Here is a 12,494-nt window from a genome sequence, read left to right on the forward strand (position 1 = left end):
ACGATTTTTCTAGTAACTCTTTTACATATCAAGTTGTTATTTAATATTATGTATATGGTAATATGTTATATCTGTTATATGGCTTTCTAATATTTCTCATTTTGGTTTATTTGTTTTAAAATTTTGTTCATTTTTTGTACTTACGTATATGGCTTACTAATATTTCTGATTTTAGTTTATTTGTTTTAAAATTTTTTTCATTTCTTGTATTTATGTATATAATTTGTTTTGGTGATTATGTGTCTAATTAATTATTTTCTCTCTACAATGCTATACCCTGTAAGTACTCTTAATAGTACTCTTAATATAAATTTTAAACACCTATTTTGTTATACTAACAATTACGAAAGTTTTTTTTTGGCTTTTTAACTGGGCATACTGTATAAAATAAGCAAGAAATAAAATTAATTTTTTTTTCAGAATTACACGAAATACACAAACATTTTTGCGAGTGTGAAATATGTTGTAGACACTTTACAGGCAGGTCCTCGAGTTGGGCTGGGATTTGTGGAGGGCGCTAAGCGGGTGGCCATCCAGGATCGGGGAATTGGCCCAGGAATTGGCCGTCGGAAGAGGAGAGTGCTCCCCTCTGGGGTCCCCACCCCGTCCTTCTGTCCGCCTGTCGTGTCGAATGAGAAACACAGCAATTATGCAATTTGATAATACTTCATTCTCGGGTAATAAATATTAATTATTTTTTGCGAATGTGATTTCGTGTTTCGTGCCCTTTTCTCGACCGCCCAACTCGACCCACTAGGCGCTTGTTTACGGAGATTTATGGCCCGCCTGCCTGCAAATGAAATAAGACGGAGACGTCTTCCATCTTTCCCCGATTCTTTTCGCTCAAGATGTTGGCCGGATTCTCGGGCTTTCATGTCGGACATGTGGATTTGATTAAAGTTTCGTGTTGCTCTGCGGTCCACCTACAATTGCAATTGGACTCCTTCTGCCAAAAATGGGCAATGTTTCCCCCAGTGTTACGTTCCGTGTTCTGATTTTGGTTAGGAGCTATTCCTGAAAACTTGGCAAATCCGCAGTCAGTTATTCGTAATTAGCTTTTTAGGTTTATGATATAAATTATAACATTTTTATATTCCAAATTGCAGAAAATAAAGCTATTTCGAGAGGTAACTTAAAACATTATCTTTATAGCAAACCCTAAACAAATTTAAGGTCAAATGAAAAGGATTAACCTAAATTTCTTTGGCGCATGATTTGGGCTAATAGGCGTTAATTCATTTTTTCTGTTGACTGTGTGGCCCGTTGATAGTCAACCATAGTAACCAGTGGGCTTACTTCACTTGCTGAAGTATAAATGCGAATACCTACATATATGTACATATATTTATACCCTGATCCCCGATTCCCGGCTTTATGAACATTGTCGTTGTCGTCTGTCGCAGGTTGGTTGACTTCCAGGCCGTTAGCTTTCATTTCATTTCGTTTCGTTCCATCAGAAATCTCTCGTGCATAAGGAACATTTTAATTTTGAATGGGACTCTACTCTGACTCTGGTGGAAATTGCCATAACATCCACATATCACACTTGCTCACCGACCAACAACCAACTGGATAGCAAGCTCCATATACAAAAAAAAAATAAAAGGAAAATAAAGGAGCTTGGCAAAAGGAATGAAAAAGTTAAATTGAATTGTGTTGGCTCAGAGTACTTACATACTATATTTCGTATTACTTCAGCCACCGTGGTTTCCTTCTTCGTCCTGTTTATCCTGCACTTGAAGTTTACGCAACTTTTTCGGTTAGTTTTTGGCCTGTTTTTGTAGGTGCTGCGAGAAACTGTCAAAGTTCCTAGATGTAGCTGAATTGCTTTGGCAAAGGCAGAAAATTGGGTAAGAGAAGTTTGGAATGTTCATAGAAAGTCTGTAGGCAGTAGAGAAGTAAAAGAAAAAATCTTAAAAATAAATAAAAACGTTGGTTTTTTTCGTTATTTAATAGAAATATAAATATATATTATATTCCGAATACATCGATCCCTAAAATATGATTTTAATAGTAACATGAAGGCTAATGTTAAACACATATTGACGGCAAGCTTACATTTTTTGTTTCAATATTTATAAATATATGTTTTTCACTTATCACTAAAACTAATAAAAGGTAAGTATAGGCCAATTTAGTTATTTTGTGCTACTTCAAAGTTAAAAAAATTAAATTTTGACGTACTCGCCAAATTTAAGTTTCAGATTTAAAAAAAAATCATATTAGAAAACGGAATAAAACCTTTTCTTTTTTTTAAGACTTTAAAACCTTTGTAGATTCACATGTATACATAATATTATTATGATTATTTTTAACAAAGTTAAAATCCTATTAGGATGTATATATTTCATATGTGTCCGTATTCCTTTGATAGCCAAAATAATTTAGTCCTTGTGGAGAGGGCAACCTAGTAATTTCCTACGCACCACATAACCCCAATGGCCAACTTGTCGCCAGTAAATGGGCTGCTGTCACGTCATTTTCGTCTCGATGGTTCAGTTCGGGTGCGGTCTAGTATTTGGTCTCCTGTTTGGCTCTGGTTTTATGTTGGGCTGGGCTGCAGTAATCAATTTTTATATACCTCCCGAAAAAAGGAGAAAGGTTTTAGCCTCTTGTTCCGGGTCTTGTTAATAAGCCCATGTTGATATTGGTGGCCGCATAAAGCCATACGTCGCCACAACCAGGACATCAGTCAGTCTGTCATTTTGTCATTCTGTCATTTAGCCAAGACATCCTGGTTGTGGTCGCGGATCCTGTTTTTCAGTATCAGTCAGCTATTTTTTTGTGTAACTGCTTCCCTTGACGAACTGTCAGCTCACTGTCAATATGTCGGCGCTACTCTCGTTTCCGCAATGGTGAAAATAATCGATTATTATAGGCCAAGTCGAGCAGAATCATAAAATAGAAACTTAATTATAAGGGTATACTAGGCATACAAGGTATTAGGAAATTAATAGGTATTTTGGGTATAGGTATTATCTGTTTTCGGTATAATTACTTCGTAATGTAAAAATGTTAATTGTTAATTTAATATTATTTCATTATAACTAATATACTAAACTACATAACATTTTTAATAATAAATTGTTTTTATTTTACTTTTTTATATTGGTTCTATAAATAGCTAAAATTGGCTAATAAAAAGACGATTGCGCATCTCGATTCACCGCGGAAGTAATGTTATATAAGCACGACGTCTGTTCATGTTGATTTTTGTCGTCAAGTGTGCATAATTTCATTCTTTATGTTTTGTTTGAGTTTGATGGAAAATGGAGTACGTTAGTACGTTATACCATCGATATGACAACAAGTTCTTCGTTAGTTTGTCCGTCCATTGTGTGTGTGTCATAACATTTTCTACTTGAAAGTGAATGTAATGAACTTAAATAGTGTAAAACATACATTTTTATTAGATTTATTAGTTTAAAATGTACCTTTTAAAATTTACTTTAGGTCTTTATTAAGCCCTGAAAATAACAAACCACCTTTCCATCGGACTTGGATTATCAAATATTTAATCCATATTAAATAACTGATTGCAGTGACACGAAATGTTGGAAATTTAGTGAACACGAAATTTATGGTAATGGGAAACAAATAAAACGGGGATCTGAGGCGGATCTGAGGCGGATCCTAAGAGGGGCCCAGCATCTTTTCTGGGCGAACCCATTCGTTGAAGTCCTTCTCCAAAATTCCGCTCTTGAGGGCCTCCTCCTTCAAAGTGGTTCCATTCTTGTGAGCCGCTTTGGCGATCAGAGCTGATTTTTCATAGCCGATGTGCGGATTGAGGGCTGTAACCAGCATTAGAGACTCGTTCACCATCTGGGCCAGTTTCTCCTTGTTGGCCTTAATGCCCTTGACGCAATTGCAGTTGAAGCTGATGCATCCATCCGCTGGAAGTCCGTTAAAAAAGGAATTTGAAATTAATTCGAATTCATACAAAATAAAATATAAACAAAAAAACTAAAAAACTGTTTTCAAGAAAAACTGAGATTAAACTTATTATTATAATTTAAAATTAAAAGTACATTTTCAAATTATTTCTTAACACCTTTTCATGCTTATTTTAAGGATGTATCTAATTTAATTTACTTAACTTAAATATTGGAACAAATTTTGTTGGGGAAATCTAGATCGAAACCTATTCAAATTTCGTAAATATAAACCTTATTGAAGGTAAAAAAAATAAGTAGGCTTTTATATTTTCAATATTGTTCAAAATATTTATTCTGATAAAATGTGATACAAATTGTAAGCAACTTTAGTACACTATTAAATTTGAATTTTGCAATAATTAATTACTTAAAATGTTTTATTTTTGAAATTTACTAATATTATAGTCCCATCAGGACAAATGGTATATTTATTGAAAGGCTTTATTATGGTCTTAGGACATGATGCTGTGTAAGATGCTTGGCATACACTTAAATTTTTAATTTTAATTAAATTGCTATATATTGATTTCCTTAAAGCAAAGGATATTTTACACTTACCCAGCAGTTTGATAGAGCGCAGTACATTGGATGCGATGAGAGGCTTGAACACGTTCAGCTCAAAGTGTCCATTGGCTCCGCCGACGGTGACGGCCACGTGGTTGCCCATCACCTGGGCGCAGATCATGGTCATGGCCTCGCACTGGGTGGGATTGACCTTGCCGGGCATGATGGAGCTGCCCGGCTCGTTCTCCGGCAGCTGCAGTTCGCCCAGGCCGCATCGTGGTCCGGACCCCAGAAATCGTATATCATTGGTGATCTTCATCAGGCTGACGGCCAGTACGTTGAGGGCTCCATGCACCTCCACCATGGCATCCCGACTAGCCAAAGCCTCGAAGAAGTTGGGCGCCACCACGAAGGGCAGTCCGCTGAGCTGGGCAATCCGCTTGACGCACTTCTCGGCGAATCCCCGCCGGGTATTCAGACCCGTTCCCACGGCGGTGCCACCCAGAGCCAGTTGATAGACCCGCGGCAGGACAGCCTCGATCCTCTGCAGACCGTTGCACAGCTGATGGGCATAGCCGCTGAACTCCTGGCCCAAAGTCAACGGCACCGCATCCTGGGTGTGGGTGCGTCCGATCTTGATCACATCCTTCCACTCAATGGACTTGGCGTGTAGGGAATCCCGCAGAGCCGTGACCGCCGGACGGAGTTCCTTGGTCAAGGCGGTGGCCACCGCAATGTGAATGGCCGAGGGAAAGGTGTCGTTGGAGCTCTGCGACTTGTTCACATGGTCGTTGGGATGCACTGGGTCCTTGGAGCCGACATGTCCGCCCAGCAGCTCGATGGCCCGGTTGCCGATTACCTCGTTGGTGTTCATGTTGCTCTGGGTGCCCGATCCCGTTTGCCAAATGGGCAGCGGGAAGTGGCCCTCGTCGTAGAGCCTCCCGGAGATCACGTCGTCCGCCGCATTCGAGATCGCCGTGCTCAGCTTGGGGTCCAATCCGAATTCCTGGTTGGTCTCGGCAGCCGCCTTCTTCAGGATGCCCATCCCCTGGATTATCTGGCGCTGATTTCAGATACATATACATTATGAAACGTATTTTAATAGTTTACAATAAATCAACACAAAATATTAAGTAAATATAATGTGGATATGGACATTTATTGGACAAAGGTTTCAATAAGAGCACACAAAATTATGAATTGTATTTTAGTTATTTAACAATTTAAGATAGCATTTTCAAAGAAATTTAATTTATTTAATAATATTTATTTATTAAATAATTATTTAATATATATTAATTTGGTCAAGGTGGGAACAGATTGATTGATACATAAAACAATTGAAGCTTAAGAAGTTATTTTTTTAAGTTAAGAAAAATGGTTAAAGCTGGTTTAGCTCTTTTCTTTTTTAAACGATTTTTGATTATGTTTTTAAAAATAATTATCTTACATAAATAATACCACTTTTTACATATTTATTTGGTTATACTCACCGGCATTCGTTCCTCCTCGCCACCGATGCGGAAATTGAGGACGCACCGCATCGTCTGCGCGCCGTAGTAGCGATCCATGGGCACCTCCATGGGTCCCAGGGTGTCGCTCTCCTGGCGGGTCTCACCCTTCTTGTAACTCATGCTGGAACACCCAGATATTGTATTTGGAAAGCAGCTCAAAAATATACAGTCTCGAGTCGAGAAGGAACACGAACATCTGACGGAAGACAAAAAGTCAAAATGTTTACAAAATAGCTAAGTATGCATAACTATTAGAAATTGGAAAAACCACCAAATATTAGACTATTTCGTTATATAATTATCCTTAAGCATTTAGCCCAGGAAACAGCAATTAAATTGGGTGCAGCTTAAAAGCATGCTACATTTATTCAATTGTTCCCTTTCCTAATTGTTCTTTATTAATAAATGGGTAGTAAGTTTCATATGATATCATATCATTCTAAATTATTACTATTATAATTACAAAAATAAAAATATAATCCCATTTTTGTTTTTTCCTTATTGTTTTTTAAACCTCCAGAGAACAAAGTACGTATAAAAAGTAATAGATAAAACCAGAATAATGACACCTTCGTGGAAATTAGTTTTATTGTTGTTATTTACTGTCATAGGTTTGTTTGGAAAAGATACAATACGGTTTTATTTATTTATTTTTTTTTAAATAATAAATTTCCACGAAACACAAATATTATATATATTACGTTTTACTTAATCGAGTTGCCATTTTAAAAGCCTTGTCTTGAAATAATGTCCTCATGAGCACTTGGTTAACATATTTTAAAGGTGGGGGTCCCTATCAGATGTGGGTAAAATTAGATCGTGAGAGTCAAAGACGAAAACCCCTTGCCCTACGGGTCAGGTCTCCTTGTCGTCGAATGGAAATCAAATTATTTTAATGATACACAAATTGATACTTTAAGACAAAATAACAAACGGAATGAAAATGGCTCCGAGCATTTTTGACTATTTTCTTATTTTCCAAAGTGAAGCCGAGAGGAGTGAAGTCGAGGGGATGTTGGTTTACTCGGATTCAAACTGTGACTTGCCCTAGGGAAAACTCCGAGAGAAAAACTCTGGCGTCATAGAAAATTAAGTGAAAATTGGATTCTTCACATTACGCTTTTTCTTTTCCTCGTTTTTTGTTTTGCATTCTTTCTTGCTTTGGTTATTTTCCTCTTTTTGCAAATCCAGTTGAGGATGAGTCTTTAATACCTGAAGCGTGTGCAATTGCTATTATTATTATGCAAATTTTTGCTTTCATTGCATGCGTGTATTACCCCCACCAAAGTGCTTTTCCATTGTTTCATTTTGTTTTTAAATTTAAATGAGGGTCGTTCTCGCTCCCTTCGCCAGTTTAATGTCCTAGGTCCTGGCAATAATAAGAGACAATTGAAATGTCAATAGCCTGCAATTGTCTGCAATAACATCCCAGGTAACCACCGCCACATTCGAACCCGGGTCATCATTTTCTAGGGGTAGCGTATCGGACCGAGCGAAATGAGGGTCGTCGAGTCAGGGGCCCGATTACCCATAATCAAGTAAGGGAAATTGCCCGACTCAACATACAATTTCTTTTAGAACTGCTACTCTGTAAACAAACAAGTAAATATCGAACTAATTCCACAGAGAAAATCCCTCAAGGCTCTTTAAGTGTTGTAGACAAAACTGAAAACATTTGAAATAAACCTTATATTCAGGTAAAAAATGACGAACCTTAAGTTTATATATGTTTACCTTTACGCTGAGCTATTAAAAACATTTTTTCCTTATTAAAAAAACAAGGATTTTTAAGTGTTGTAACCAAAGTTGAAAACATTTTAGATAAACCTTATATTCAGGTAAAAATTCACAAATCCTAAGTTGAAATATGTTTACCCTTACCCTGAGCTATTAAAAAAAACCTTTTTTGCTGATTAAAAAAATTGTTAAAAAACTTTACATATGGTTAGCACATCAACGTTTTCCATTGATATAACAATTTTGGTTTATTAGCTTTTATATTGTCAGCTAAACAAGCAAATAAATCTAGGCAAATAAACTATTCAAACTATCAACTTTGCCAAATATAACTCGTCTGGAGCACTAATTAATTAAACAAATAGCCGCAAGCCAAGACAATTTATATTAAGTTACAAACTTAAACTGAATTCCTTGATGTGAGGGAAACTCTGAGACCCTAATCGTTAGCAAAGAAACCGAAATTCGAAAGGGGTTAGGAAGCAAATTGGGTAAATTGACGCATTTTCGACGAGGGCCAGGGGCATTAATTAGGCATACGCAGCGTTGCCCAATACCACCACATAAGCAAGTGAATCAGACTGTAAGCAAATAAATCAGGGTGTTAGTCAGTCAGTCAGCCAGTCAATCGGTAGAAAGGGTTTGGGTCTGTCTATGCAAATAAGGATTTGATATCTTGTTGACTTTCTGACCGCTGAGAGAACTTTTAATTCGCCAAAGTTTTGCCAAAGTCCCGCAGTCTGCTTGTTCCCAATTAATGGCAGATAAATAAGTCTGGTTCAATGCAAACAACATTTGTGTTATGGTTTCGGTCGATTTGGGATACTGGAATGGGTTCAAATTAATCACATACAAAAGTTTGAAGCTTAGCTGCCTTGAAATAAATGTAATACTTTGTTTTTTTTTTTTAATTTTCAACATGCCAAAGATACTTCAATATTTTCTTATCTTACTAGTCCTAAGTCCATTGACTACATTCGCTAAACTGAGTAATAATAATTCATTGTGCATTGATTGTAGAAAACAGTCCACGGAAAAGTTCATAATTTCCCAAACCGGATATAATTGTAAGACGTTTCCCTATTTACATGAAGAGTTGAGCCCTCGACAGGATCTGCAGCTTTTTCCGGCAATGAAAACAGACTTAATTCCTCCAGGTACCAAAAATTTATATTCTGCCACATTTTGTCTATTTTCTGAATTTTCTAAAAGCTATTACATTTCAGAAAAAAACACAGTTTGGTCACCTGAAATTGGTTGCCAAATTTTTCAATCTAAAGACCTCGACGGAAAGAACCCATGTATAAGTTCTGAAAAACTTTCTTATATAGAAGAAAAAGTATCAAAAGAGAGCCCATCTCATAAACTTGATGATACTGAAACAAGCATGGTGTCCTTTTACACTTTAGTCTGGTGGATAATACTTTGTGCCTGGTTTACATAGTTTAATTTGTTTAATTTAAAAAGTAAATGATGTAAAATGTAAGAAAATTATCTTCTCCTTATATTATGCAATTGAGACTTATTTATGATTTGGAATATTATTTTGTAATTTGGCTTTTAAACTTTAAAACTATTATTGTTTATTTCCCTTGCTAAATACATAAAGATGATCTTCAAATTAAAAGCACTTTGGCAACTTGAAGCTAAGTCTTTTATATATATATAAATGCAGTAAGGATCGCCAATCAAGGAACTTCTCACAAATCAGGGTATACGCAAAAGTTTTTGGCTGCAAGCTTCAAGCAGCGCCACCGGAAGCGGAAGTCCGTTTTTTTGATGTAGCAATTGAAATAGAAATGAAGCACAGCATCAAGAGCAGCGGCAACCGAAATGAGAAAAGTTGGGCAAGACTTTGGCGGAAATGTGGCAAGTAAATTGAAGTACCGACCATACAAAAGCCATATACCCATGTCCATACTCCTAACTCCCAAGGTCGCTCTTTAAATCCAAATTGCTGCCTTTTTGTTTGACATAATCGAAGGATGTGGCTGGTATTGTAGTTGTGTTTTTCCTTTTGATGTTATGTCTTTTGCTTTGCACAATGGCAGCCAAAGAAATTCAAAAGGAAATGAAAGCATTTTGTGGCGGTCATGTTGACGCATAAAAAAGTGTTACGACCAATTGTATACTTTTTTATGCTTATTATTAAGAATTTGCATAGCAAATCTGCCTTCGTCTGAAACGGACATCATTAAAAGGTCGGAAAACATCACTAATGCTATATAGTCATTTAATCAGAGACTATAGGGTATCAAATCGACGTCTACCAATCGCGCTTTGATCTGCCATCCGCCATGAAAACGAATAATAATACTGAGGGATTGGTAGGAGCGTTGCATTAAGGGGACATTGAACCGCGATTCCATGGGACAACGGCGAACAAGTCACTCAATTACCAGAGTGTCCAGTCAAGCTTATCAGAGCACCCGGATGCCAGAGCTCCGGGATGGAACTCCAGCCCCATCGGCATCCCCACCGGCACAATTTCCCCATCGACGGGAGTCCCTTTGTCCTTCCTTTGATTAAATGTCAAAACAATTGCCGGCTGATGCATAATCAGAGCGCTGCTCGCGTAATTGCCCAATAAACCGGAAGCTGTACAAAAAGAGCCATAGAAACGGGAACAGAGGTTCAATACACAATCAATACCTACAATACATATCAAAACTATAGTCCAAGGACCTCTTTTCACATAGGAGAGGTATATACTTCTGTAATGTTTCAAAGTTTCTCGGAACAAGTTTGCTAATAAAAATTATTTTTTCCTTTAAACAATATTTTAAAATATTAAAAATTACAAATTGTAAAGGAGAAAGGAAACATGTTCAAATTTTAAAATACAAAATCCTTCAATGCCAAATAAATTTGTTCAAGCTGAAATGCAGGTATATTAATATTTTTTTTAAGTTTTTAAGTTTTAAGATGAAAAGTAAATATGATTGTTATTGAGGTAATTACAATTGAAAGAGCTTTTAAAAATTGGTTTTGGGGGAGAATGTCAGGGTAAAAGGACAATTTGAAAATTTTATTCAATATTGTGGGGGATGAATATGCGGCGAGATTGGGACTTAACTTACGGGTGGATGAATTTAAGCCCCTCCTGCTAAGTGAATTTTTAAATAGCAACAAAAAGCGAAATATTTATAATAGAAAGAGAACGTAAGCTTCCTTTGACAAGCTGCAGCTTAAATACCCTTCCAATTGCACAGAAAATTGATGAGGTTGCGCACTGCTTTTGTTTAAATGACAGCTTATATTTAATCCAAAAAACAGTTCAAATATTAGATAAAACTATTATATTGAGTAAAGAAGTAGAACAAAAAAGTCTTTAAAAACATTTTTTAGGCCAAAATCCGTAAGTAATTAACTTAAATTTTGATTTATAGATAAAATCCCTGCGAAATAATGGCCAAATGTTGAACTCGTTGTAAAATTTATAATCAATTCATATTCTCAGCTGTAAAAATATATTTTTGGCAATTTATCGCAAAAAACATTAAAAAAAGGGGCCAAAATCGGTAACCAAAATTATTTTTTTCAAATCAAATTGAAGATGATAATTCAGTTCTTAGGTATTCAGTTGCACAACACGGTAATTACATTGGCTGTGCGTCCTATTTTGTCTGAGTTCTTTCCGCGTTCTGACCAAACTTCTAAACAAAATTGTTATACCTCCTGTAAGAGTACAAACAAGTAAAATATTGGAGAAAGAAAAGCGAAGAACGCGCACTGCTTTAAGTTACTTGGCAGAGCTATTTGGGTATGCAGAGCCTGATGACCTCATTAATTTTCAATCTGAGCCAGATTACAGTTCGCTGGCGGGAGTATGATGAATCTCTTCCAAGCCCCCCTTACTTCTAATTTACGATGATAAATGAGTTTCAATCAAGCGGCAAAAGTGAAGTTGACGGCGGCCAGTTGCCCATTTTGACCACTTGGCTCCTTGAATCACGAGATTTTATGTATAATTTTTAAACGTAATTTGGCTTAACTTTTCTATTGAAGTGGTGCGAGGATTTTCATTTGAATATTTATGAATTATGTTTGCTTGATTTTTTTTCGCGGTCCATGCACTTCCTCGGCTTTGTGATAATACATTTAAAAATCAGAGGTCTTATTGATTTTGCTTCAAATCTTGCCACAGCAAATCTCTAATCAAGGATTCGCCTCAAGTCGCATTTGCATAATCTGTGCGAACACAAGCGAATAATAATCTATTGCTGGCGGAGATCTCATTTATCGGCTTGAAACAGGGACAGTTTGGTCACCTGCTGGTCGCATATTTATTGACCCATTTAGTGGCCAAGCGGCTGCCATTTATTTAAATAATCTGGCTATATTTCAAATAGCCAAGGGTAAACGACAAAAGGTACGTAAAAATAAATGAAAATATTTGAACCCTTTTCAGCGATGAAAATTAAATGACATTGCAGGTCCGTTTTGCAATCAATTGGAAAGGTAAAACGAAAATTTTGTATACATTCGCATTCGTATATCCCATTATTTATGACCGATACACTTTGGTCGAGCGTCTGGTAAGGTAATTATTATCCTTGGTCAGCGGTGCGCATACGTAATAAATGGTCGGTTTTAACGGGTTAAGGGCATGCGACAGTTTCTCTTTTCCTCCCATTTTTAATTCCATTTGCATATATGTACATAAGCTATATATTTACAATTACTGTTTTATGGTCATTGCTCAGAATCAAATTTAAATTGGAATAAAATGTAAATGAAATAATGTATATTATTAAAGTCAGGAAGTACTTGGCGTTTAAATTGGGAATAATTTAAAAGGATG

General features: G+C 36.4%; 1 protein-coding gene across 1 annotated transcript; it reads right to left on the reverse strand.

Annotated features, from left to right (window-relative positions):
* Positions 1-3,486: 3,486 nt before the first annotated feature.
* On the reverse strand, positions 3,487-6,141 carry LOC108053487 (probable fumarate hydratase, mitochondrial). The gene is made up of 3 exons (XM_044457873.1): positions 5,933-6,141; positions 4,494-5,502; positions 3,487-3,893 (listed from the first exon to the last, which is right to left on the reverse strand). The coding sequence occupies exons 1-3, from the start codon at positions 6,071-6,073 to the stop codon at positions 3,634-3,636; spliced, it is 1,410 nt and encodes a 469-aa protein (XP_044313808.1). The 5' UTR covers positions 6,074-6,141; the 3' UTR covers positions 3,487-3,633.
* Positions 6,142-12,494: the final 6,353 nt, after the last annotated feature.

The sequence above is a fragment of the Drosophila rhopaloa genome, unplaced genomic scaffold (assembly GCF_018152115.1).
Source record: "Drosophila rhopaloa isolate 14029-0021.01 unplaced genomic scaffold, ASM1815211v1 contig_163, whole genome shotgun sequence".
Lineage (NCBI taxonomy): Eukaryota > Metazoa > Arthropoda > Insecta > Diptera > Drosophilidae > Drosophila > Drosophila rhopaloa.

What these genes read in the sequence shown, in the direction of transcription:
- LOC108053487 (XM_044457873.1), bottom strand. Translation starts at nt 6,073, where the DNA reads ATGAGTTACAAGAAGGGTGAGACCCGCCAGGAGAGCGACACCCTGGGA. An exon ending in GCGAGGAGGAACGAATGCCG is followed by an intron (nt 5,503 to 5,932) that starts GTGAGTATAACC and finishes ATCTGAAATCAG; the next exon opens with CGCCAGATAATCCAGGGGAT. An exon ending in GCGCTCTATCAAACTGCTGG is followed by an intron (nt 3,894 to 4,493) that starts GTAAGTGTAAAA and finishes ACGGACTTCCAG; the next exon opens with CGGATGGATGCATCAGCTTC.